General features: G+C 49.5%; 1 protein-coding gene across 4 annotated transcripts in view; it reads left to right on the forward strand.

The window, feature by feature from the left end:
- Positions 1–11271: 11271 nt before the first annotated feature.
- The window catches only part of MAPKAPK2 (MAPK activated protein kinase 2), a 45746-nt gene continuing 29490 nt past the window's right edge, over positions 11272–27527 (forward strand). Inside the window, exons 1-2 of one of the 4 annotated variants that reach the window (XM_027610545.2) lie at positions 11272–11867; positions 19374–19475. In XM_027610545.2, coding sequence (XP_027466346.1) covers positions 11589–11867; positions 19374–19475 — 381 coding nt within the window. In that variant the 5' untranslated portion in view covers positions 11272–11588. The remainder of the gene's footprint in view (positions 11868–19373; positions 19476–27527) is intronic. The other 3 variants (XM_027610546.2, XM_027610547.2, XM_027610548.2) reach the window with 3 other exon arrangements.

Genomic DNA, 27527 nt, shown 5'->3' on the forward strand with positions numbered 1-27527 from the left:
TCAGAACATGTTAAAGGACAACTCCAGCAATTAGTTGGTTCCTCTGTATACACCTTGCCTGCTGAGGCCAGGTCGGAGCCCTCCACTTTTCCCTGCAGCCTGTTTAGTCCCCATGGCAGAGACACTCTCTGGGCCAGAGGCCTTTCTTCCCTTTCACCCTTCAGAGGAACGCTGTTTTCTCTCCTGGCCTGGCCACCTGACACTCCATCTCCTTAACTGATTATTCACGTCCTTTGTCTTTTTCAGTAATCAATTGTGGATAAATGGTAGTCAGAAAAGAGGGCATCAGGGCTAAGGTAATTATCCCACATTGACATTTCCATTTGCAGCACCATGGCCTCTGGAAACTCTGAAAAATAGTGAAAATGACCTGATTTTCCTACTACCTTGTTAGCTCAACTTCCCGGGGAGAAAAGAGCAGACAGCTATGTGGGGAGGAAATGAACGAAGCTGGTGTTTCAGAAATACCTTCTTATTTGGACAATGTTCTGAAAACTGCAGAGAGAACAGATGAGGAAAATGCATCAAGGAGAGGTAGCAAAAACAGAGACAGAGTGAGCAGGAAGCTGGGCTCTTGTGCTAGTACCAGGGCCCATGTCATTTTATGGCTTTTGTACCAAGATCCTGAGCCAAATGAGTAGATTATTGGAATTTGGGTTTGGGAAAACCATTAACCATCTTAGTCTCCTTAAGATTTAATAAGGACCCAGTGGAGCCCCCCCAGGGGTAGGGATGGCAATGAGGTCACAGCAGGGTAACTGATAGGCTAAGAAAACTCTAGGATAGAGCTCTAGACCCCAGCTGTGACAGTTGTCTCTCTGTGGATGGTCCCTTTCCAGCTGGTCCTGCTCCCTGTCGGAGACTGTGGAACCTAAGAAGACAGTGTTGGGTCCTAGCTTCCTGTGTTCAAACCCTCATTCCAGCCCTTTCTTTAAGTCTCTAAAATTCACTGGGCCTCAATTTCCTTGTCTGGGCCCCTGGAAGGATATTAGTAACACTCACCTTACAGGCTTGTTGTGGGAATTGATTGAATTAACACGCGGGAAGCACTTAGAACCCTGATCAGGAACATACCAGGCCCTCAACAAATGGGAACCTTTGTCATGATTTTGTCTTTCTCTGTGCACCATCTGCCATCCTCCATTCCATCCATCCAGCAAAAATATCAATGTCATATTCTGTGACATGCACTGGGCAAGTCACTAGGGATGGCAAGTTTGCAGAACCTAAATCTCCTCCGAGGCTTCACTCCCTCCCCAGGATGCTGTTATTTCTTAACACAGGGTAGAGCACACAGTAGGTGGTGTCACATGGATTCCAGTTCTTCCTGGGTCCTTCACCCTGCTCCTCACCTGTTGGCCTTCATTCACTTCTTCAGCTCCCCTGCTCTTTCTTTTCCCAGCTTTGTAGAAGATAGGTCCCAGATGTCTCTGCCAAGGAAGGCCCCCAGAGTCCTGCCACGCTCTCCTCTGACTTGTCCTGGAGAGGGAGCCCTGGGAGGGGCAGAACCACAGGAAGTCTGCTGGTCTTTCTCCTCAGCAGTTCTCCCTTCCCAGGCCCTGGGCTCCTCCACACACTCTCTGGGGAAGCTGGAGGAGGGCCACTAGGCTCTGTAATAACCACACTTCTTCATGGTAAACAAGAACCGGATTCCTGGGGAGTGACGCAGGCGGGAGCTCTGTGGCCCAGTAAGGCAGCTGTATGACTTGAAGAAACACCTCTGCTTGGCCCTGACCTGTCTGGGGAAGGCCCGGGGGGGGATACTCACACGCCCCTTTTAGCAGTCACACTCTGAGTTACAGGGGCCTTCATACCAAATGGCTCTGCAGACTGAGGTCCTGGTATCCTGGCTCACACTCACATCCAGGGAACACCTGTCTCTGTCTCTCCTTTGTCAAGATTTGTCCCATCCGCTTCCATACTCCTATACCCAACTGCCCCCCTTGGCTGTCATCCCCTGCCCCCTGCATGAGGAATTGTACTCTTCTTCCCTCACTGAGGCCAGGAGAAGCCTCACGCTCCAGGGAGGACGGCTTGATCCTGGGAGCCCAAGGAGGAAGGTTACTGTGGAGGTTGGGCTGGCCCACAAGCCACCCGGGGCCTTCTGACTGCAGGTGGCATGGCTGGTCCCACGCTTTCCTCTGAAAAGCATGACTTTGGAGTTTAGGATCTGCTGTGCCAGGATTGAGGCCAAACGCAGTCCCTGCTAGTGTCTAGGTAGGAGGTTGGACTGCCTTCAATACCTCTAGAAGGCTACACAAGAAACTGGGACAGACAACTGGGTAGCCGAGGGCTTAGGACGGGAGGGAGCAATTTACTATATGTCTTTTTGGGCTTTCGCATTTTGTTCCATGTGAATGTATTAAAGGTTCCCAAAAAAAAAGTGTGAGTTTGTTAATCTCCTGTATGTTGAGTTATAGAGAAGAGTCCCTCGACCCTGTCCTCATGGCAGAAGGGATGGTAAGGATGTGAGACAGACAACTGCATCAGGGAGACCTGATTTGGATCCGACTCCAGGCTTAGAAGGGGCTGCCAGAGGCAGGTGGCTGCTCAGGTTTGAGATTTTCCGAGTGTTTGAATGACTTGGAATGTTGCACTGGAAGGAGAAACATTACCAAGTGCCCTGGTCCAGGAGGAAGAAGGACGTCCCTCCTGCGACCCCTGCAGGCCTGGAAGGGCGCCTCCACCACCTGGGGAGTTCAGCGGGGGGGGGGGGGGGGGGGGGGGGGGGGGGGGCAGGCCATTTGTCCTGTTACCTGTTACCTTGGTACCTGGGAGCCGACGGGGAGCGGATGGGCCGGTGCCAGCACCCTGCTAACCCAGTGTCTTCTCTGGCAGATGCCAGAGGCCACTGCCATTTTCCAGGTATTGTGTATTAGTCTTAGTGCATTTGTTTCTTTAAAAACATTTCTCTCCTTTTTGTTCTCAATCCTTACATTCATATAATGTGTTGAAATTTGCATAGCACTTTCACATACATTAGTAATGGCTCCCTAGTTTCCCACGTCCAAAGCCTTAGTGGAATTTCTAGCCTTTGTCTCTGCCTCCCACCTCACAGGTTGACACTTTCCTGTGCACATGTTATATTCCAGTCCATGCTGACCCCCTGCTTCTTTTCTTTTCTTTTCCTTTCCTTTCCTCTCCTCTTTTTTAAAAGTAGACCCCCACGCTGGGCTTGAACCCACGGGGCTTGAACTCACAACCCTGAGATCAAGACCTGAGCTGAGATCAAGAGTCAGATGCTTAACAGACTAAGCCACCCAGGCGCCCCAACCACCTGCTGCTTCTAAATGGGCCCTGTGATTTCTTGTTTTTTTCCATTCAAGTCGAATGACTTGAATGACTTGGTTCCTCTTTCTCCTATGCGGTTTTCCTCTTCTGCCCAGAGATTTTTCTTGCCCATCTTTATTTTATTTTATTATTTCTTTTAAGATTTTATTTATTTATTTGACAGAGAGAGAGAGAGACAGCGAGAGAGGGAACACAAGCAGGGGGAGGGGCAGACGGAGAAGCAGGCTTCCCGCAGAGCAGGGAGCCCGATGTGGGGCTCGATCCCAGGACCCTGGGATCATGACCTGAGCCGAAGGCAGACGCTTAACAACTGAGCCACTCGGGCGCCCCACTTGCCCATCTTTAGATGCCTAAGTCAAATGTCATGTCTCCAGTGAGGACTTTCTGGATGAATCTGTCCTGTTCACGAGCTCAGGAGCACCACACTGAAACCGTTTCAAGGGTACACCTGTTAGGAGGGCTATTACCAACACCAAAACCAAACCCACAAGCCCTAGAAATTAACGAGCGTTAGTTATATGGAGAAAAATAAGAACCCTGGGCACTGCTGGTGGGGATGTGGAAGGATGTAGCTGCCATGGAAACAGTGCAGGAGGCAGTTCTTAAAAAAAATGAAAACAGAATCATCATATGATCCAGCAATTCCACTTCTGGGACTAGACCTCAAAGAATGGAAAGCAGAGGCTCCAACAGACATTAGGACACGCATGTTCATGGCAGCGTTATTCACAATGGCCAAAGTATGGAAGCCAACAAGTGTCCACTGAGGGAGTAAGGAAGAAACAGAAGGTGGTAAGTGCATTCGATGATGTATACAGACACCACAGCCTTCGACAAAGAAGGAAATCCTCCCCCAGTCCACCACATGGATGAACCTCAAAGACGTTATGCTCAGGGAAATAAGCCAGTCACAAAAGAACAAAGACAAAGTTCTGGAGATGGGTGGTGATGATGATTGCATGTGAAGCTTCTTAATGCCAAAGAACTGTACACTTAAAAATGGTAAAATTATGGGGGCGCCTGGGTGGTTCAGTTGGTTAAGCGACCGCCTTCGGCTCAGGTCATGATCCTGGAGTCCCGGGATCGAGTCCTGCATCGGGCTCCCTGCTCGGCAGGGAGCCTGCTTCTCCCTCTGACCCTCCCCCCTTCATGCTCTCTCTCTTTCTCTCTCTCAAATAAATAAATAAAATCTTTAAAAAAGGTAAAATTATACATTTTATGTTATGAGCATATATAACCATCACCATATTTGCATACATATGAAACTTCTCAAGGCCTGTCAGGGGCCTCTGGGCATTCTCATGCCTGGCCTGGTACTTGGCACTAATTGGTGCCCAGCCCATGTTTATTGATAGGGGAGCACAAAGTTGATGGTGGGGGATGGGTACCTGCAGGCAGGTCAGGCTGACCTACATGCCAACTCATGTCTTGCAGCATATCCAAGTTTCCCCTGCACCTGCCGCTCCACTGGAGGGGGCCTCTGGCTGTCTGTCTGGTGCCATGGGGAGATGCCTTGCTGGCACCAGTGAGTGAGCATCCAGGAATGATAGGGACTTGCCTGTAGCATGTGCTATATGGGTCACACAAAAGGAAAAACTTACTCTCAGCGTTATAATGAGGCACCGGAAGTTCTGAGAGTATAAAGTTTTTAGGGTCACACACCTACTTACCTCTATGATACTATAGTTGTGGTCTCTGGAGGAAGGAGACAAATTAGATGATTGCCATAGGTCTTTCTGATCTCTACAATATTACAACTTTCACAATCTGACAAGATAGGTAGGGAAAAAATGAGCTCCTACTTCTGTCATGAAATGAGCAAAACCAAAACAAAACATAGTATCAATACCACACATACCTCATATATTTAGGTCCTTCCTCAAAAGCTTATACTTGCTAGGATCCCAAACTCATTAATGATTCCATGACTTTATTCATTGTCTTTACCTCTCTTAGAGGGAGAGTCTTTGGGAATAAGAGTAAATTGCAGGTTGCAGAGTGTGTTTCTTTCTCCTGAGCCATGCACACAGGCTGGGATGGCTTCCCGAGTGAACTGGCAGGTGTCAGGTAGCTGGACCACGTACAAGAGCGTTTAGGGACACAGACTCTGACATATGTGGGAACAGCATGAGTCTGGGGTCTAGCTCTTCCCACTCTAGTGTGATGACTCTGGCCGGTTATTTAACCTTCTGAGCATCAGTGTTTCCAGTGATCAAAAGAGCAGAAATTATACTACTTACAGCCTTGTTGAGAGGATTGAAGGAGATAATTGGCAGGAGAATATTTATTGCAGTATCACAGCTCACATTTATAGAGGTCAATTCCTATGTGCCAGGAACAGTTCAAAATGGTGCCTGTGTATCTAACTTAGGGAATCATCATCCCCTTCTTTATAGAATGTGCGTGCTGAGGTGTACTTAATACGTTAAGTGGAAAGTGGTGGAGGTGGGATTTGAACTCAGAATTTGATTCCACCATGCTCTGCTGCCTGAAAATGATGTTCTCATGTGACGCTAGGATCATTATGCCCTTAGAAAAACACCACCCATTCCAGACGTGCACACACGCTCACACACCACTTCTTCATCTTTCCCACCCCCTCACTTCCATTTACTTATCTTAAGTGAGGGAGGGAGGGAAAAAAATCCGAGGGACACAAGATCACCAGGCAAAGATGAAATGCCCTTTTGGGTTGACACACTCTGGTTGTGTTTCTGGATGGGAAATCCCTTTTCCTGTCTCTCTTCCCCCATTCAGTCTCCAGACTGAACGAGCATCCGAGTCACAACTGACATGCCCAATATAGGTTAGACTGACTGGAGGGCAAAGTTTTTAATACAGGGACAACAGCCTTGGGCTGTCTTGAATGTGGTAGAATATTTACTTCTTTTCCCTCCATTTCCCATACTAAGCTGCAGAATTATAATTAGGTATTTTGTAGTCCTAATTAGCCCTATCTGTAGTCCCTTTGGACCATGTTGTGTCTGTTGATGTGCAGAGGCTAAGTTTCTATTCCCTTTTGGATACTTCCTTCTTTCTCTCTCCATTCCCATTCCTCTCCTCCCCTGTAGCTGCTCCCTGCTGTAGCATTAAACCATCAAAGTTTGGGGTACAGACAAGGGCATTGGGGGGTAAGAGAGCAGAGCATTTCTTCCCCTCTGGGAAGCCTTCAATAGGACATTGTTGGCATCACTTGCTTCAGGCAGAATGTCTTTCCATGGATCAACTCTTAGCACTTTCAGAGATTTCAGAAATTTTTGTGACTAATGATTCTTATGTATATGTCATCCTCACATTGAAGACTCTCATTTTATCAAAGAACTACCAGCCTATGACATGAAGACTGCTTATCTCTCCCTAGGCCCCAAGTTGTTTTTCTTCCCAAGGGTGAGTTTTCAGTGGACAGATCTTTTCCTGTGAATCATGCTCCCTTCTGCAATATTCTTTTTTTTTTTTTTGCCATACTAGCATTAGATACAAAGTCTAGTTTATCTGTGTGCATATGCATATCTAGCAGCCTATGGATGATCCTATCTTATCAAGAGCATGCAATCTGAACATTTCCAAGAAACCCACCTCCATAGATTCCTATCCTCTGTCATCCATTTATAATGTCACATCATAGTAAAATAGGAGGTATTTACTCCCTGATGGTGTGAAGGCAGGGTGGGGAAGCTCGGAGAAGAGAGATTGCCATGGAGTCATGGTTTATCCCATAATATAACCCAGCTATGCAAATTAACACAGACCTATACTAGAAGGTGGAACGAAACTGAGATGTGGGAGGTTTAAAGTTTATCTAAAATGGAAACGGTCGCCCATAGCTCTTTGGGTCATTCTTGCCCAGAAATGGCAGATACTACATTTCTGAAAACAAGAAGGATGTGTGGGTATATATTTGCTCAGGGTTTAGACTGGGGGATATGACCATGGACTTCAGCTCAGAAAGACCTGGGTTCTGTCCTTTGCGAACTCTGTGACCCTAGGAAAGTTATTTAATTTCTCTAGGACTCAGTTTCCTCTCTTATAAAACAAATAAATGAGAATAACAGTACATACTCATAGGGTTGTATAAGAGTTGAGATAACTAATAGTTAAGGTTGGTTGTGAATGACAGAAAACCTAGTATATCGGTGACTGTAACAAGAAGGACATTTACTACTCTTTTATATAAAAGACTGGGTCAGTGGTTTAGGGCTGAGTCAGTGGTTTAGGGCTGATATGATGGATGCATGCTCACCAGGACATAGGCTGCTTTTATTCTTTTGTTCTGTTATCCTCACCCTATGGCCTCTACTTCATGACCCAAGACGGCTCCTCAAGCCCCAGCCATTAAATTTTCATTCCAGCCATCAGGGGAGTGAAAACAGGAGAAGAGGGAGGAGGACCTACAACTTCCCTTCGATCCCTTTCATTTATAAGTCATTGGCTAGAACTTAATCTCATGAACACTACCTGCCACAATGGAGGCTGGGAAATGTAATTTTGACTCAGGGCAGGCATGCGCTTAGCTAAATACTGAAAGCTCTTTACTATCGAAGAGGGGGAAATGGGTATTTGCTCAAATAACTAGAAATCTGCCACAGATTTTCATGAGATTTAAATGAGATGATACAGATGGAGGGTAAGCACACACTAAACACCCAATCACCACTACCACCACCATCATCATCATCAACACCATCATCCCCATGAGAATGTAGAGAATACTTTGAAATCATCACCAGATGTTTCTTTATTTTAACCTCATCTTATTAATAATGTCACTCTTATCCACCTCCCTTCTAAGACACTATCAGCTTTATCTTTTATGAAGGCCAGACACCTATACCTTATGAAATAAAACTATATAAAAGGAAAGCAAGGGAATAGTGAACACAGCATTCAAGATAATGGTTATTTTTGGCTGGGGAAACAGAGGTAGATGGAGGAACCACCTAGTTATTTCACTGTCAAAGCCCTAGTCTTTATTTTGGGCAGGGGATTCACAGGTGCCTTCTTGCATTATTAAAAATAACTGATAGCCAAATAAGAGTAGAGATACCTGGACCAATAATGAGGCTGTGTCATAAATCAAGGATTAAAATTATTCTGACTCTATGCACATGAGGTCTTTTAATTGTCTCTGTGGGCACAGTATTGCATGGCTTATGTGTCTGCATGTCAATAATAGACAAAAATAGTACTTTCTATCTGCATAGACTTTTAACTTTTCGAAGTGCTCCCACACATCCATAAAAACCGCTTGAGAAGTTTATTACACGTCATCGAGAGTGTAGCATTGTATAACTAGGACTATGGACTTCTGTGTCCTAAGGGAAACTAATTTATTTTATGCTTACAGTGGCTCTATGAGGTTGGCAGGGCAAATGTGTTATTGCTTTTCACAGATGAGAAAGAAGGAACTGAGAGGGCAAGGGACTCTAGTGAGGTTACGACTAGTTGGTCTGCAAGGGAACTTAAGACTGGATCTCTTGCCTAGTGCTTACCCCTTTATCCCAGCTCACTCCCAGTTATTATGCATCCATTAGGCATGTATTCTGTGCTACATGCCAGGCACATTGTGCTGATGTGTTTGTGTTCCTGTAGGTGTGCATTTTCTGGAGACTGTGTGCAGTTTATGTAACCTTTATGCACATGCACACGAACATGCCCTTGGAGTCCTTGCGTGCCCCGAGGCCTACACAGACCACGTAACTCAGAGAGGAATCCCCAGCTGGGGTTTCTGTTGTCTTGCTATTCCTAGGTCACTGGGCTTCACCATCTCCCCAGAGCCCCAGCTAGTTGGGAAGGTAGTTTGGATATCAAGGACAGATCCCCAGGCAGGGGGCATGGAGCAGAGGAACCAGCCAGCCATGCTTTAATAATAATAATAATTACTATTTCCTGATCATTTATAGTTTGTGAAGAGTTCTCATAAATATGATCTCATTAAATTCTCACTCACCCCTGAAAGTCAATGTTATTTTTCTCATTTGGTCAGATACAAAGGAAGGATAAATGGCTTGCTCACAGTAACCCAACTTGAGGATGGACTTGAACTCAGGTCATTTGTCTCTAAACTCTGTTCTCTTTCCACTGTGCCTTTCTATCTCTGAAAGGGCAAAGAGCTTATCTTCTTTCTAGCCATGTGGAGAGAAGCAGGTGAAAACTCAATGCCAACTACTAGGAAGCCCCCAGTGACGCTCTCTGTGCTCAGAAAAAGACCAACTCAGAGCCGGGAGCAGCCCCAGACCGGGGACCTTCCATCAGCGGAGAAAGAGCCTGAGCAGTTGGAGCTTTCTGCCTCCCCATCCCTGCATCGGTCCCTTTCAGTCCCGGGCATCTCCCATGGAAGCCTGGGCCAGGTGATAGCAAGGTGAGGCGATACTACAGAACCAGAGAGGGGAAGGTGGTTTCCAATCTCCGTGGCCTGAGGCGGTCTCTGTGTCTTTGAAGAGTCAGGGGGTGGGGGGAGCTCTCTAACCACATCCACCCTCAGCTACTGCAGCTGGAGGTGAATACCTCTACCTCCAGCTCCCAGACCCGTGTCTATGCCGCTTTTGCCATGCTGTTTTATTGTACTTGTCTGTTTTCTTCCACGAACATCATTTACCACTGTGAGGCTGAGCATGGCACCTTATACACAGTTAAGTTGTCCACTAAATTAACTCCCCTTCAAAAAGGCCAGTATCTGTGTTTCCTTCCCGGCCCCATGGAATGAACTCTGCTGCCCACCCTGGAAAGAACTGTTCCGGAAGGGTAACTCCTGCCTTTTGCTCCACCTCTCGCTCCTTCTGGAGCGTTGGGGCGGCACATTAGGGGCCATATGTGGCCATAGCTCAAGCCCCATGTTTAATTTTGCGTTTTCAGTAATCAAGCTGAGGTTCTGTCTTCACCTGTCTGGTTCCTTTGTCTTATTTCTCAACTCTTCTACCAGTCAAGAGCGTGGAAGAGGTCAGCAGGGATGTATTTGATGATCATCCCCCACCCCCATCAGAATGTGTCTAGAGGCTCTGTATCAGCTTATATTTAGAGCCTCCTCAGTCACCTCCCCTGACCTGGGCTATTATAGGCCCAGCTAGATCCTTGGTATCTTCCTCAGAGGTAGGGGGCTAATTGAGACTAGAACTCGACTTCTTAAAAATACCCACTTCTAATGGTGCAAGTTCAGGGACTAACTCTTCCACGCTGGAGATCAGAACCTAGTTGCCAGACCTTCCTTTTTGTGACATTGTCTTATCTAATTCTCTCCACACCCCTGTGGGAAGGTACTGCTATTCTCCCTGCTGAGGGAGAGGAGCAATGGCTTGCTCAGGATCACAGGCGAAGTCTGAAGGTCAGTCTATCCTTTTCCCACTCAGTTTCCTTTTTTTTTTTTTTAGCTCATTTACATGAAAAAAGTTCAAAGTTATAGTTGCTACGTTCTTCATAATTACACAATGATAAATCTTTAACTGAAAAACAAATGTATGAGAAAAGAAGTGCAAAACTCCGAGGAAAATGGTCTAGAAAATATTTGATACTTGCCTCGCACCTATTTCGAGGACGTAGGACCTCTGTGATTCTCTGTAATCCCTGCTCATCCCGAGGTCTCCTGTCGCTAATATTTACTAGTCAGCCACCTCTCGCCTTCAAAATACACCCCTTCTCCCAATTGGCTGCTGCGGTCTAAGAGAGACAAACAATTGGAAGAAAGTGGCTCTTCTATCTGAATTATACTGCTACTTTCATACGCCTCCCTCTTCCCTTTGCGTGGCCCTAATCAGTTACGGACTAGGGTTTCTCAGCCCCCATTCCCTGTCCTTCAGCCCCGCAAGCCCCCAACCCGCAGGCCCCGCCCTCCACACTCCTGATGCTTTGCGTCCTCCCCTTTAAGGCCAGCCCCTCCCCCACGCCCACACCTCCCCGGCCCCGCCCCGCCTCCCCAAGCCCGGCCCCTCCGACCCTCCCCTTTAAGGACCGGCCCCGGACGCAGACGAAGCTGTGACGCGGCCGCCGGCCCCCGGGCTGGGTACATTGTCGCGCGGCCGCTTCCCCCCCGGGCCGGGCCCCCGCCGTCCCGCGGTCCCCCGAGCTCCAGGCCCCCGGGGGGTGGGTGGGAGGGACGGAGCAGGGCTGGTGGGCGCCAGCGGCGCACGGCGGGACCCACGGAGCCCCGCGACCCGCCGAGCCTGGAGCCGGGCCGGGGCGGGGAAGCCGGCTCCAGCCCGGAGCAAACTTCGCAGCCGGGCGCGGGGTGGCGGGGACCCCGTCCGGAGCTGGAGGAGGGGGCGGCCGCGGGCCCTCCCGCTTCTGCTCCCGTGTCTCCGGGCACCATGCTGTCCAACTCCCAAGGCCAGACGCCGCCGGTGCTGTTTCCCAACCCGCCGCCGCCGCCGCAGCCCCCCGCCCCGGCCCAGCCTCACCCCCCGGGCCAGCCGCCGCCGCAGCCCCCGCAGCAGTTTCCCCAGTTCCATGTCAAGTCGAGCCTGCAGATCAAGAAGAACGCCATCATCGACGACTACAAGGTCACCACCCAGGTCCTGGGACTGGGCATCAACGGGAAAGTTTTGCAGATCTTCAATAAGAGGACCCAGGAGAAATTCGCCCTAAAAGTAAGTTCGGGGGCCGGGGGAGGGGAGGATGGGCACGGGGCGGGAGAGGGCTCCCGGGGACGACCCCCGCCTCGCCCTGCGGAGCAGTCGAAGCTCACAGTAGCCAGGCGCGATCGCGCGGACCCTTCCCGGACCCGACGTCAGTCCGACCGGGCCGCGGAGGAGTGGCCGCGGCGGGGCTGTTGGTCCCGGGAGCCCGAGGGGAGCCAAGTGCGCAGCAGGCGGCGGGCGGGCGGCGGGGAAGGTCAGGTCCGCGCGGACCACGCCGCCAGACCGAGTTTCCGGTCACCTCCGGGTGTGAGTGGCGGGACCCGAAAGGACTCGTGAGGACTCTGCCATTTTGGGGTTTGAGCGGGATCCAGCCGAGGCGCAACGGTTGGCTTCGGGACCACTTCTGCTAATTTCACCCCGGCTCAAGGAAGTGATTTTCGAGTGTGTGGTTCCCCATCCTCGCCTCCCTCCTTTCTTCTTTCTGCGGGCACAAAAGGGCCATTACTCATTGAGCTGGTTGGTCGGTTAGTTTGGAGAAGTCGGATCGCAGAGGTTTATTTAGCCTCGCTCCTTATTTGGGAGCCGGAATGTGTGATTTCACTTCCCTGGGCCTCCCGAGCGCGGCCGTGCCGCCTTGGGGCGCGCCGGCCCGGGAGGTGCCAGGCTGGAGATTCCGCGGGGACACCGCCTCCCCCCGGGCGCGGGGGAGGGACTGTTTTGATCCGAGAGCAGGCCCCCCTCCTACCTTCAGTGCCTGTGAGGCTCCAGATGGGAGGCCAGCAGGCTCCGGCGCGATGTCTGCTGTTTCCATAGCTCCATTGATCATTGTGAACCCGGTGTCTAAACCACGGCTTGGCCGGGTGCTGATTCCGCAAATCGGAGATGGCCACTTGAGCCCTGGACATAGGCGATTGGTGGACAGTAGGAAGGAGCGTTATCCTTGAGCTGGGGAAACCCAGCCTCTTTTTTTTTTTTTTTTTTTCCTAAGGGGGTGTGGTGGTTGGGGGTGGGGTGGGGATGAGGATTTAAGTGAGAATACCTATTTTAGAAGTTAAACAGAATGGATTGGAGGTCTGATGAGATGGGTGGGTCCCCAGTGCCCTGTGAGCCGATGTTCAGGGTCACTAAAAAGGTTTTCTCCTCAGACAGGTTTCAGATCAAACCACATCTCTAAAGGTGACACATCAGGCCTGTTTCCCCTGGGGCGTCTTAATGATTGGAGGAGAAGAAAAATACTTCCTGTGTTATATTCTCCCCCCCCCCCCCGCGCCCCCCCTCAGCTAGCTGTCTTTCAGCTACTAATGCACAACTCAGATCGGTGTGATGGGTGGAACTGTTGGGATAGATAATTAGATGTAATAAAGCTGGCATTTGCAGTTGCAGAGGGCAAGCAGGTCCAATTTCCAGATTTTAAGGCCTCTAAAATTATTTCCTTGCTGCTTGCATCCTCCTTTGGGGGGAGAGCTTTCAGCTAGCCCCAACACTGTCAGATTCTTCGGTTTTTAAGCTGTTGCTGTGGGCTTTATGATTGCTGTGCCTTAGACCACTTTTTCCATACTCATAAGTGGGGGGGACAGGGAGGAGCAGTGGTGGTTTAACTGTGGCTCTGACCTTGGGGAGTGGAGTTGAGTGAAGACTGTTTGACCACAGTTAACCTGTACCGGGGAGCAAGTGACAGACGTTCTTTCTGGGAGAGTTTTCTGTCCCTCTGAGAGGCCATCTGCCTTCACCCATCAGCAGTTTGGGGACGATGGCTGTTCATTCCCTTAGATAGCTGGAATATTATATAAAGACTTCAGAACAAAAGCTCTCAACTTCTTTTTATTCTATTTAATGACACAGAAAACTGCACGCTAAAATGTTTTAGGATGGCAGTTCGGATTTGTTTTAATTCAGATTTCTGTTCTTATAATGAATAGGAGAGAGATTTGGATATTTCCCTCCTGTAAATAGTTTTGAAAGGAAAAATCCAGCAGCATTCTAAATAACACTCATAATTCATTCTCCTCAGGTTAGAAGTGGGTGAAGATTGAAGTCAGTCTGTTTTGACAGGCAGTCTGCTCCCAGATCTTATAAGTTGACTCAACTGTTAAATTGTAGATTCCCACACATCTTTGTGTAGAAACTTAATAATAGAGGAAGAAAGAAGGTATGAGGCATTCAGAGACTGACAGCAGTGTCAACAGCACTTCCATATCCAAATATTGGCTAAGACATAATTACAGCTTTTGGGGGGAATCTGGTCCAAAGAATCCTGTTTGAGACATACACCAAAGAGATTTCTAGATCTTGAATCTTGATGAACTTAACCTTAGGTGCTGAGTAGTGAAATGATTTTCAAAACCAGGAGTGTTTTGATTATAAAACAAGGGGGGTGGATGTTGTGGGCTAGCACGGATTGCCCCATTGGGAAGGTGCCTGAGGAAAAAGGGATCAGACCTTTACTCTACATTGTGTGTTAGGCTGTTCCTGGGGATTTGGGGCAGGAGCTGTAGGGTTGGAGCAGGGCCTCGAATGGGGTTCTGACCTCTGCTGTTTCACAGCTCTGAGAGTGGATGGGAGGTGGTGGCTACCGTGCCCTGCTCCTTCTATGGTCTTTTTTTTTTTTTAAGATTTTATTTATTCATTTGACAGAGAGAGACAGCCAGAGAGGGAACACAGCAGGGGGAGTGGGAGAGGGAGAAGCAGGCCCCCCGCCCAGCAGGGAGCCCGATGTGGGGCTCGATCCCAGGACCCTGGATCATGACCTGCGCCAAAGGCAGACGGTTAATGACTGAGCCACCCAGGCGCCCCTCCTTCTGTGGTTTGGTGACCTCTTAGTCCTCTTAAGTGAAATCAGTGCTTTAAAAAAAAAAAAAAAAGTTCAACTCGAGCTGCTGCTTTTCTGCTTCCACCTCAGAGAGCTAACACTTCAGAGCTTTTAGTGGGTGCCGTGACCTCACCTCACCATCTCTCTGGCCTGCTGTTGCTTCGCTCTGGGTCATACTCACACTTCGTTGGGGTCGTAAAGGGACTTCAGAGGTCATCTCATCCAACCCCCTTGTCTTGCTGATGAGAAAACCAAGACCCAGAGCAAAAACTCACTTGAGGTAATAGAGCTGTGCACTTGGCCGAGGCAGGATTAGAACCCGGGACGCCCGACTCCCCGTCTCAGGCCTCTTCCCACTTCATGACCGCAGTGATGTCCGCAGGCTTGGACCTGGAGTCGGCTGCTGCTGTGGAACTCCTCACGCCTGAGGAGCTACTCTCTTAGCCCCTTGACAGTTGGCGAGGAGGTGCCAGGTGGGTGTTTATTGCCTCCGAGGTTGGAGGGGCAGCTTATATACCAACTCAGCAGCTTCATGAGTTTTAAATCGGGTAAGAAGCTTTTTCTTAAAAAATTTTTTATACCATCTCCACCCCTTTTAGGGAGTTATTTGATAGAAATCTTATTTTTTGTCTAAGAATGTAGGAATTCTATTAACTGTTTCTTTGGTAAGGACACCTAGTCTCAACCCACTTGTGTAATATAATTGGTTGTATTCCCGTGGGGGTTCCTCAGCTGCTTCCTGCTTCACTGTGTCATGGTGACTCTTGGGTATTAGTTGAACAAATTTAATTAAAGCTGGCACTGTTGTCCCTCTCTGCTGCGTGACTCTGATTAGTTGAAGCATATTATTACTTTACAAAATATAGATTGTTGTCATACCTTATATCTGTTTATCTTTCCATTGCGTGGATTAGAGAAAACAAGGTCCTGTGATGTCTTCTCCTTTCCTTTCTCTGGTGGTTCTCCCTCCCCAAGTCACTTTGTGTCACTGTGGTGTGTCTTCCTTTGGTGTTCCAAAGGGGAGATAATTGGCACCTCCCATGCTTGTTCTGGAAACAGAGGGAGACACAGGAGCTCCCCCTGCCCCAGAGTACAGGCAGCGTCCTATCCAGCACACCTCATGCTGAATACCTCCTGGGGAGCAAGATTGGTAGCATGGCTCCGTGAGGGGCAGTGTCACAAAATGGGGTTTGCTGGATGGAATCACATGGTGAGGAAAGTTTCATTGACTAAATCGGCCTCTTTTAAAGAAAGAGCAGGAGGTGGGGAGTGGCAGAGGGAGAGGGGGAGAGAGAGAATCTCAAACAGGCTCTAGGCCCAGCACGGATTCTGAGGGGGGACTCGATCTCAAGACCCTGAGATCATGACCTGAGCTGAAATCAAGTCGGATGCTTAACCGATTGAGCCACTCAGGTGCCCCAAATCAGCCTCTTTTACATTCACTGTGGTTATAGGTTGTTAACAGTTTGCTGAGGATCTTACTATATGCTTGGTTGTGTAGAGGATACAGACATATAAAGTGCCTTAAAATTTAGGGGGTCAAGAAACCAGTTTGGAGAAGGCATTAACAGATGTAGTCTGCATTGTCCAATATGGCAGCCAATACCCATGCATGGCTATTTAAGCTAAAAATAATTAATCTAAATTAAATTAAAAATCAGCTAGCCACCTTTCAAGTATTTAGTAGCTACATGTGGCTACTGGCTGCTGAACTCGATAGTACGGAAGAATATACTCATCCTGGTAGAAAGTTCTACTGGACTGTGCGGGTCTAGAGGTGAAATTGTGTGGTTGGGGATAGAAGAGTTTTGGAAGGGAAATCTGTGAGAATCCTAGGAGCTGCTGCGGTCTCATTGCTGGGCCTCTGGAGTCTGAGCAGATCTGTAAGAGGGGCTGGTGACGCTGGCTCTGAGGGGAGAATAGGGGATCAGATGGGCAAGAAGTGAGTAGGGCTGGTGGCCCAGAATTGAACCGAACTTAGCTTTATATTAAAAGTAGTTTTTCTAGTATTTGAGGGGTATGAAGTAAACTAACAGGCTGTTGTAAAGAAGGGTGACAAATCGGGGTGCCTGGGTGGCTCAGTCATTAAGCGTCTGCCTTCAGCTCAGGTCATGATCTCAGGTTCCTGGGATCGAGCCCCGCATTGGGCTCCCTGCCCAGTGGGGAGTCTGCTTCTCCCTCTACCTCTCCCCCTGCTCGTGTTCCTTCTCTCGCGTTGTCTCTGTCAAATAAATAAAATCTTAAAAAAAAAAACAAAACAAAAAGGAGGGTGACAAATCACTGAGGTTCAGACTGGGGAGGCCTAGTTTCTGGTTTCAGAGAACCCCTCCCTCTAGTGGGGCCTTGGCCCCTGTTGACTGCAGCCGGACTCTTGGCGTCCACTGAGGCCGGATCAAAGTTGGGTCAACTCATGGTCCTTTTTCACTTGTGAATTCTGGGCTTTGATGGAGCTTGAAAATAATCTCCAGCTAAGATCTGGAATCAGTGGCTGATGGAAGGGAGGAGAAGAGCAGCCCCAGGCCTCAGGACCAGATATTGGTGGGTGCCTGGGAAATGAAGAGGCTCCTTTTCAGCAGGATTAAGGTATTGGTGCCCATGATTAAGATGTTTTGACTGCTTTGGACCGGAGGAGTTGACCCATCATCAGTTGATGAGTCCCCTTAAGAAGGAGGTGTAGGGATTCAGGGAGAGGCTTGGAGGAGCCAAGCTTTGGGATTGCAGACTTAATCCCTGGCCAGATCCTGGGGTTGGAGGAGGGGCCAAAGCTCCTGACACCCGCAAATGCCAGGGATGTGTGGAGGCCGTGCCAGGAAGAATGTCAGCCACCGTGGGGAAGGACAGGGCATTGGCATCTGCATTGGAGTCCTTCCATGAGGCCCAAGAGGCCCTCCCATGCTCTGATACAGGACTGTCCCTGGTGGTTTGAGGTCCTGCTTCCTTTCTTCTGCGTCAGGTTCTTCCAGGGGCCATGTAGGGTCTCTTTTTTCCTCTCTTCCCTGGACTGCACCCTTCCAGGTGCTTCAGTGTTTTAGGAGGGAGGTGAGCGGGCAGCGCAGAATTGTTCTTTGTGTTCAAAGGGGCCGCAGCTGCTCTGGGTAATGATGGAAGGCCAGGTGGTGAAGAGACCCATACCTCCTTGCACCTTAAAGCTGATGACACTCCCTGGTCATCTTTCTTGACTCCTTCTATCTCACCGGAGCGGAAGGCTAGGCCAGTCAGGAAAGGGTCAGCGCTATGTCCAGGGTCTCACCCTGTGTCTTCATCAGGGACACAGTTCCCTGGGACATCCTCTTAGTCTGGGTTCCTTTGGTTTTTTAGTTGCTAGAGGGATTATGGCCCTTGCATTGCAAAACTGAGCTCCACTAACTGTCACTAGGCTTTTTCTACGTAGGTCACCTCATAAATGGGGACATTGGTAAAGAGAAGGGGCCATGCCACTGGGCAGCTTGATGTACACCAGGTGTGTAACCCAAATCAGATTTTGTACTTTTTCTCGTCATTAGAGGGATTTTGCATTTTAAGATATATATGGATACAAATTTTTAGAGATGAGCCTCTTATTATTGGTTAAGTGCTAGAGAAGAAAGCAAAAAAAGGGGTCCCGTCTATGCGCTCTCTAACTGGTCATGTGACCTTGAATAGGTCAGTTAAATTTTCCAGGCTTTCGTGCGTGTGTCAGAGGTTCAGGCTACCAGTTGCTCCTGAGCAATGGTATTGGGGGGTGGTGGAAGGCTGTGCGGGTGGGGGGGTGGCAAGAGGCCAAGAGCTGGCAGGATGGCTTGCTGACCTGCTCCATGTCTGACCATCGGCAGCGCCTGGGCCAGAGTGGATGCCCTTTTGATAGGCTTGATGCTAGGCTTTAGGATAGCTGCGTCCAGTTAATTAATAATCATCACTGACCAGCTGCTCCTTCTCTTGTGTGAAGACTTGGAAAGTGTTCCAGGTAGCACCTCAGCAGAGGATGGGCTGTGTAACTCAGGTGTGGGGGTGGGGTGCCCATCTAGTCTTACCTCGAAGTGGAAAGAATCTTAGTGTAGTGATGTCTCAAGGTGGAGATGAGGAATTCTTTATGTTCTCTGTCTGAAACTTCGTTCCCGTTAGAGGTGTGGGGCCAAACATGGCCGCTGTGACCCAGCTGAGGGAGGGAGTGAAGGCTGCAATCTAACCTACCGTCCACTGGGCAGGCTTTGTGTTGGCTTGTGGCTGGGCTCATCCAAACGGATGCCTTCTTCTAATTCACCCAGAGATATGGTGTGGGCTGGGAGCTGCTCAGAGGTGAGAGGTGGGGACTGTTCCCAAAGCTGATGACGAGATTAGGATTTACATCTAGGTACCACTCGCTCCCCCCCTCCCCTCCCCAAGGCTGTGTAAGACCGGATATGAGAAGTCCAAAGAAGCAAGAGGAGAGAGGGATGCCTGGTGCCGTCTGTTCTCTTTCCTCTTCTTCCTGCTCACTTAACGCTGAAGCAGTAGTTTTAGCCCTGAATCTTTGGACTGTGGGGTCCTGTGTGCTCGTATGTGGTTGGAGGAGGAAGACACAGTGGCGTCTGGCAGTGCAGTGTTGGGGTCTTTATTCTCTGATCCAGTAAACATCTCTGTGTGCTAGCCCGCCGGTGGGAGAGGCTGGGACGCGCCCCAAGGTCAAACCCTATCTGTAACTCTTGTTCCCCTCCAAGACTGGCCAAGCCCTGTGTTTATTCTGCTAGGAACCTGAGCTGCCCAGAAGGGTCATACGAAAGGGCATCTTACTCTTGAGGGACGCCCCAGGCATCTCCGTGGCCGGTGTCCATGTAGCATTCATCTGGAAGGTGAGGAGTGGTGGCTAAGGGCGGAAACTGTGTGGCCACATTCGAAGCCGTTTCTGTCTCAGAGAAGATGAGGGGCACGCAGGGGACTGTACTGTTGATGCCTTCTCTCTGCTTCACTCGTCTCCGCTGAGTCTTTGACCTACTGGCAAGCCCCTGCCAACTCCTCCACCTCATGCTCCTCTGGGGCGCCTTGTCCCCCACCCCTCCGTGGCAGGTGATGGCGTCAGTCACTTCACTGCCATTGTGATGATCCCTCGTGTCACTAGGCTCCCAGCCCACACACGGGATATCTGCAACCTGGCCTCCCGCCCAGGGCCTAGAACTGTTACTCAGCCCCTCTGTCCCAGCAGCTAAAAATAAACCTACCACTGCCGCAGTCTCCCCTCACAGCCCGGCCCCGCCGTCGGCCCCAGGTCTTCCTGCCACGCTGCGGACCTGAGTCTCTTTCCCCCCACTTGGTCTCCCTGTTTGCCCCCTCTCTTGTAGCCTGGAGTGAGCCACGGCTGGCGCTGCTCCGGGTATCATATCTCACTCCTAGCGCTCAGGAAGGCAGGTTGTCCCCAACCACCTGCCAAGCCCTGGCCCTAAGACAAAGGCTCGGTGGAGCTGCCTTGCTTCTCCATCAGGGGATGGCTTAGGGGGAGGGTGCGAAAGTTCATCAGAGTCCATGAGACTTTCCCCTGTGCTTCCTCCTGCTCTGGCTTCCTCCAAGCTGCTGGCAAGCAGACCTCCCTGCCAGAAGGTGTGTGGGGATGAGTAGGAGAGCCCCGAGTGAGGCTGTCCCAGGCGCTCACCCCGACTACCCCGTGACTGAGCACGCTACCTGCCCTGGGACTCCTGCCCTGTTGCCCAGCTAAGTTCTCCACCTCTGCAGTGCAGGGCTTCGGGTTACCACTCTCAGAAGTGTGACCTCATCCTACTGGCTTCCAGAGCTAACTGGGCCCTGGCTCTCGGGGCCTCCTTCCTGAGTCAGGCCAGGGCCCCTCTGGCCTTTCCAGCTTCGCCACCTGCAGTATGTCACAGAGAACGTGGGTCTTTTCTGTCTCCTGATGGTGGGGGCAGGGTTACTGCTGATCTGTGTCCACTGAAGTCCATTGAGGTGGCCTCTTGCCCTACTGCTTAGGGGTCCTGGGCAGGTGAGGGAAAGGGGCTCAGGTAGCTGGGGTGCCTGTGTAACTGATAGATACTGGGTAGAGTATTTCTTCTAGCTTGACTTTGGCATTCTTTGTGATTTATCTAATCCTTGGACAGTTGTACTAACCGTGCAAACAAGGGTTCTGCATTTTTTTTCTGAGCTTGGGGTTTGTTTGGGAGAAGAGGTGTGTGAGGGAGAGTAATAGGAACTGAGGTAGGTCTTGGGGGGCCCTCTGGCTTCAGCTAGAGTTACATACTGGACCATGTCTCCGTGGACTGCTTTCTCCTGTCTGTGCCCCTGGGTCCTCATTTTCTCTGCAGGGAGAGGTTTATCTGCCAAGGCCCATTGGCTTCTGGAGGGAGGAGTTGGGCGTAAATTGCTAAGAGTTTATTTTTAACTCTGACAGAAGGAGCCCCTGTCCTTGGAGTAACAGTACCCTCCCTCTTCTCTATCCCAGGCCTCCTTCTCTGGCTCCTGTAATTCTTAGAGGAAGGCTTGTAGATTCTAAAGGCCAGGCGTCAGCGGAGCTGGGCAAGTGAAGCCTCTCTAAGTGGAGAATCCTGACTTCTGGACCATGGGGGGCAGGGAAGTAGAGCGGGAGCCCTGGGCATTGGAGGCCACACATGTGGAACTTAGAGCATCCTAGGAATGCAGATGGACTGGTGGAGAGGCCATAGGGGCCTTGGAACTTAGAGCACCCTGTCGGCTCTCCTGTGCGGGCGAGGGTAGCAGGGGTCATCTCGTGCCCTTCACCATGCCTCTGTCCTCACAGGCACCCAGATCTCTGAAAGGTAGAAGGAAATGGGGACAGAATGAGTGTGTATGGTAGCCTGCTTTGTAAATGTGTATGTTTATAGAAACACTGAAGTTCTGTTACTGCCTCTGACTGCTGGGCTCCCAAGCATCACATCCTTTCTAGCGGAGCCTGTGTGGGTTTCTCTGGGACTTCATACCTTCACGTTCCCCTCCCCTGGCAGGGTGCTAGTCTCCTGGGCTCCTAGTGGGGAGGAAGAGAGGTATGAACACCCCCCCGCCTGTGTCTGGACCCTTCTGATTTCCTGGGTTTGTTTTGGTTACCTTGCCTTAGATTTTTAAAAAAGAACATAAACTAGAGTTTGAGAAAAAAGGAATGGAGAGCAGGGGGTGTGGGGTGGGGGCCAGGAGAAGCACACAGTTGCCTCCAAGGACCTCAGCTGGGGAATGAAGGTCTTGCCCCCTCAATGCCTTGGAGCGCATGGGGGATTACTTTACCTAAAGCCCAGCTCTGATCATGTAGCTTCCCAGGTTAAAACCTTCAGTTGGTTCACTTTGTCGGTAGAATACAGATTTCCAGATCCTTCCCTGATCTGACCCCAGTCTGGCTTTTGTTTTTGTTTTTTTTTTTTTTTTTTTCTGAATATCTGCTATGTTTAAGCTTAAGTGGCTTTACATTTGCTGTTTCCTGAATAGGACCCTGACTACCACGCCCCCTCCCCAGTCACCTTTACCCACGCATGGTATGTATGCCATCTGTCCATCTGTATCTTCCTTGCCTCCCTGCCCCACCCCTGTCTGTATCTACCTACTCCACCCTGTACAAATGCTGCCACTTTCATGAAAGCTTCCACACTAGAAGTGGCTCTCCCCCACCCTGCCCTGTCCAACTTGCCAAGACACTCTTCCCTCCTATCTGTTTCAGTCTGTTTCTCCATGTTCAGGGGGTTCCTCTAGATACTGGATTATAAGTTCCCAAAGACTCAATCTTCAATCTTTTTATATTCTTTTATTTACATGTGACTGTATGCCCTCATTTAAAAAAAAAATCATGGAGTATTTTGGCATCGTGCATTGTACCTAGCTGCCTAATAAAGATGTGATAATTGAATAATAGTGGGCGTTACCTGCATAAACATAAGGTCCCAATGGTGATCCTCAGGTGGAGGGGGATGAGGGGGACGGCTCTGGGCGTGGAACAACATTGGGCTAGGCTCTCTGAGACTAAGCCAGGGGTCTAGTAAAGAAGTGTCTGTCCCTGTTCTTCGTCCTGTCTGCTAAAAAGCCATTCATAGCAGAACAGTCTTCTGGGCATTTCTTCCCTCCACACATTCGGATCTGCTGACTCAAGCTGTCACCTTCTGTTTCTGCTAACGGATTTCTCGTTCTTGTACGGGCCCTGACCACAGTTTCCCATTGATGTCTCTTGTCTTTCTCCTCCCTGTTCCCTGTTCCGGAGCCCCTCCTTTTCCTGTTCCACTCAGGAGATGGCCCTTCTGCCTCTCAGAGAATTTTAACTGAGGGAGGGACAGACTGTGGACCTGGCCAGCTCTCCTCCAGCTCTTGGTATCATCTGGTTAGCTCCAGACAAAACAGACCCACAGATGCAGCCCAAGGTGATCTGATGGCTGGCCTTGCTCCTGTGTGTTGCAAGAAGACCAGTGTTGAGTACCAAGTTGCCAGGTCTGAGGTCAGAGGTTTGACTCTCATGGGGCCACTTAACTCCACACCACAGGTTTGTAGGAGACACAGACCAGGACTGGTATTGGAGAGACCTGGCTTGCGTGGTCCTCAGCAGGTCCAAGAACCTGTCTGGCCCTCACTCAGTTTCCTCCTTTGTGAATCACAGGGCTCTGGCTTGATCTCAGACCTGATCTCAGAGGACTCCTGCACTGCATGAAGGGCTTTCTGTCACCCCACTGCTGGTAAAACAGCCCTACACTGGGAAGAAGGTGGGCAGCCCAGGTTCCAGACAGCGGGGACCGCCTATTCCTCTCTGCCCTTACTTTGTGCAGGCCAGTGTTCCGTCACTCTTCCCCAGGCTGTAGTATTTTTATTCATTCAGCCATTCAACCAGTGTTTATAAACATGTATTCTCTTCCATGTCTGCCTCCTGTCTTCTGGCTGACGGGCCATCAGGAGGCCCAGATGGCAGGATTAGCCTCGAATGGGAGACTAGTCAGGGTCATCCCCTTGGGTTTAGACCCCTTTAATACCTCCGCTATATGAGATGAGAGGAATTTGGAACAATGAGGGCTGATTCTTTCTAGCAGCTTAGACTAGACTCCTGCCTTTCTAAGCAGGATTTGCCGTAGGGTGCCTTCTATCCTTCTGAGATCTGAAGCAACTTACCACTCAAGAAAATTAATTAGCAGTGCTGAGGATGACTTTTGCAGCCTCCCTAAGGATAGATCAGAACAGCAGATCGACTTTGATGCATACATACAACAGTCTTCAGCCTTCTGCCTCATTCAGATCACTGTTGAAGGTTTAGCAACACTGAAGGTTTCCCAGATTAATAACAAGTCTTTATTGAGCACATACTTTGTGTCAGGCATTGTGTTAGGTTTTTACTTCTCTTCTTGTTAAGCCCTAAAGTAATACTGCAAAGTAAAAATATTTACAGAATACTTATATTTTCCGGAAGGGGAAACATGGTCAGACATGTTCAGAACAATGCATTCATTAGCAGTGATTTACTGAGTACCTACTAAGTGTTTAAATTATTGTAGGCCCCAGGGATACATTAAGTGTACTGAAGAAACCAAAACAAATCTTGTCTGCATGGAGCTTGCATTCTAGCAAGGGAAGACTGACAAAACATAATTAAATGATATGGTCTCTCAGAAGGTGATAGTTATGGTGGCAAAAAGAAAGGAGGGCAGGAGGCCCTGGAATGCTGGGAATGTGTGTGTGGCTCAGGGAAGGCTTTACTGGGAAGGTGGTGTTTGAGTGCACCTTGGAATGCTGGGAGCAGGGAGGGTCAGCGGGCAGGAGGGGCAGGGAGGGTCAGCAGGCAGGAGGGGGCAGGGAGGGTCAGCGGGCAGGAGGGGGCAGGGAGGGTCAGCGGGCAGGAGGGGGCAGGAGGGGGCAGGAGGAGGCAGGAGGGGGCAGGAGGGGGTAGGAGGAGGCAGGAGGGGCAGGAAGAATCAGAGGTGCAAAGCCCTGGGGCTGGTTCTGGGAGTGTCTTACTCTAAAACCTGGGCTCCTTTTGGCTTGTGATACTGCCTCTCTGATAGTTCCTCCATGAATCCATTATAATTTAGTACTTAGTTGCTCTAGCAATTTATGTTGTATCATCAAATATTTATGGAATACTTATTTTGTGCAAATTGCTACAACGGTAAGGAAGGGGCCCTGTCTTTGGGAACTTACGGTTCAGAAGGGGAGTGAACACGTGCGCGCGCGTGTGTGTGTGTGTGTGTGTGTGTGTGTAAAAGGAAGGAAAAAGACCACCCCTCACAATCTGGATTGTGCCTTTTCATACATATTCCCGTTTGACAGTCTCTGACGGAAGCAGGCCAGGTGGTCTGATGTTGAGGTTTGCATACAAAGAAAGAGGTTCAGGGAGGTGCTGGTGCATAAGCGGTGGGGTCAGGGCAGTAGGGTGGCCCCAGAGGACACGGAGAGGTGGGATGGGCTCCTCAGGGTGGAAGGGGTTAGGGGGTGGAGTCACCTTTGCCTGGCATAGGCGGAGGACCCATCATGGAGTCGCACCTGTGACACACCCAGGGGAGGACGCAGACTAGAGTTTGGCCGGTGGGAGGGATGCTAAGGAGTAACGTGAGGAATTGCACTGGGTACTCCCATCTTCTGTTCGGCTTAGGGGAACAGAGGACCTCGCCCAGGGATCTTTCTGGTAATAGGAAATGCTTGGGATTGGGTGTTGGCTAACCATCCAATAGAGCCAGGGAGGAAAGGAGTAATAAAAAGAGCTGGCCGAGCTGACCCTGTGGCAGAGCCTATTTTTATCCACCTTCGGGCCCTCGTAGGACTTCTCTCTTGCTTTGAAGAATCTCATCCATCCTGTGTTCAGCCCCTCAGGTGGAGGCGTGGGCAGGCGGCTCGCAGGGTGATGGGGTGGCTCTCTGTCCCCAGGCTCTGGCCGTCTTTGCTTCCCGCCTCTCAGGGCCTCAGAAGTCAAGGCTCAGGATGGAGCTGACCGTTAGCGCAGATGGGAAAGTGAAGCAAGACCTGGGGTTTTTTCCTGAGCGGGTGCTATGATGAAGGAAATTGCAACATGATCTTCTTTCTTTTCTTTTCCTTTCTTTTTTTTTTTTTTTCTTTTTATAGAAGGGGAAAGCCATCTTCCAGTAAACTTCAGAGACAGTATCTAGTCTTTGATGAAGGTCATCGCCTCACCCACCACCATGCTTTTTGTAGCCGATCTTTCTTTCATCCGTCTGCCCTGTTCCTCCCCTTCAGTGTTCCTCTCTGAGGGACTGTGTCTCTGCGTCAGGCTAGCTACCTGGAGGCTTGCTTGGTGGCCTCTCCTTGACATTGGGAGCTGTTTAAATAGGCCAGGTGGTTCCTGATACCCACCTGGCCTCTCCTGCTGCCGCATCGGTCTGTGTTCATTTGGTATTCCAGAAGGTTGAGGCAATACTTCTTGGCTCAGGTAACCACACTTTGTGGTAGATTCAGAGCATGTGTCTAGGCAGATGCTGGGCAAAAGGGCCTGAAACGTGGGAGGCAGGAATCAAGGCTGGAAGGCCCCACATGTTAATCTGGAGTTCTCGGTCAGGTTTGAATTTGGCCTTTGTACTGTACCTGGGCAGGAATCCAGTTATGTTTGAAAGTGTGCAGATGATCTATTTTCCTGATGAAAAATTTTGAGGTCTGGAAAAGTAGTGGGTTTGGGGTCGTGTTTCTTTTTCTTATTCTTTCTTTCTTTCTTTTTTTTTTTTTTTTTTTTTGGTGTGATTCATTTTCTCTTTCTTGGATTTCTGTACCCCCAAACAGCCCCAAAATTCCCTACAAACCTTTGAGACTCCAGCTTTAGTCAACCAAGGGACGTTCTAGGTCATCCCTGAGAATGAGGTCTGCTTGCTCTGAGGAAGCTGGGAAATGCCCCGCTGCCTGGGGTGGGTGGTAGCTGCCGGGACTCACAGTGCTGCTGGTGTTAATTGCTTTCTGGGGCCGAGAAGGGCTAAGTCCTTAGGGGTGAGAGTTTTAGTTTGGGCTCTTTGTTCTCTGTACCTGTTGTCTTTGGTACAGCTGACATAGAGCTCCTCCTTTCCTGCTGTTTTCTTTGAATTTAATCTCCCCGTCTTCAGGTAGTGTGCTTCAGACTGGAAATGAGCTCTGAGAGGTGGTGGTGGAGGGAGTTTGCTTTTTTATCCAGATCCCACAGTGAATACATAAGCCCTCCTTCACTGTGCTCCACGGCCAATAGCAGAGCTCCTAGCCACATGTGGCTATTTAAATTAAAAAAATAAAATAAAAAATTAGTTCCTCTGTAGCACTAGCCACGTTTCAGGTGCTCAGTAGTCTCATATAGCTAGTGCCCACTGTCCTGGGCAGCACAGATAGAGAACATTCTATCATCACAGAACGTTCTCTTAGACAATGCTGGACTCTGAGGTAATCATTCTACACCCTAGTAAAGAATTATCTGAGCTGGAAAGGATTTGTGGAATTGCACAAGGAGAGGTTGTAAGGTCCAGGGAAGAGGGTAAAGAGAAGGTAATAATTTAAAAAGGGACCTTAAATAGTGTTTAGTTTGTCTTGTTTAGGACTACATCCCAGCAAATGGTCAGCTAGCCCAGTGGCTCCCAAACTAAGTCAATTGTCAGAATCACCTGTGGGTAACATTTGAAAAAAGAGATTCCTGGGCCCCACTCTTTGTATCTTATTGGGTCTGAGACTCTACAGAGGTGGCATTCGGGAATGTGTGTTCCTTAATTATCTGGGCTTGGCCACCACTGGTCTATTGAACCTATGCTTAAATTCCTCCAGTGATGGGGGAGCTTACCCCTTTTCAAGAAAACCCTACCATTAAAAAAAAAAAAATTGCTATTGTTAAAGTTCTGTGTTTATTGAGTTCAAAATTTGGTTCCCCGAGCTTGTAATATTCCTTAGTGCTAGTTGCATTTTCTGGAGCCTCACAGAATGCATCAATTCCATCTTCTGTACTCAGTCTTCTGCAGATATTTCAACACAGC

Source organism: Zalophus californianus, chromosome 10 (genome assembly GCF_009762305.2).
Source record: "Zalophus californianus isolate mZalCal1 chromosome 10, mZalCal1.pri.v2, whole genome shotgun sequence".
Lineage (NCBI taxonomy): Eukaryota > Metazoa > Chordata > Mammalia > Carnivora > Otariidae > Zalophus > Zalophus californianus.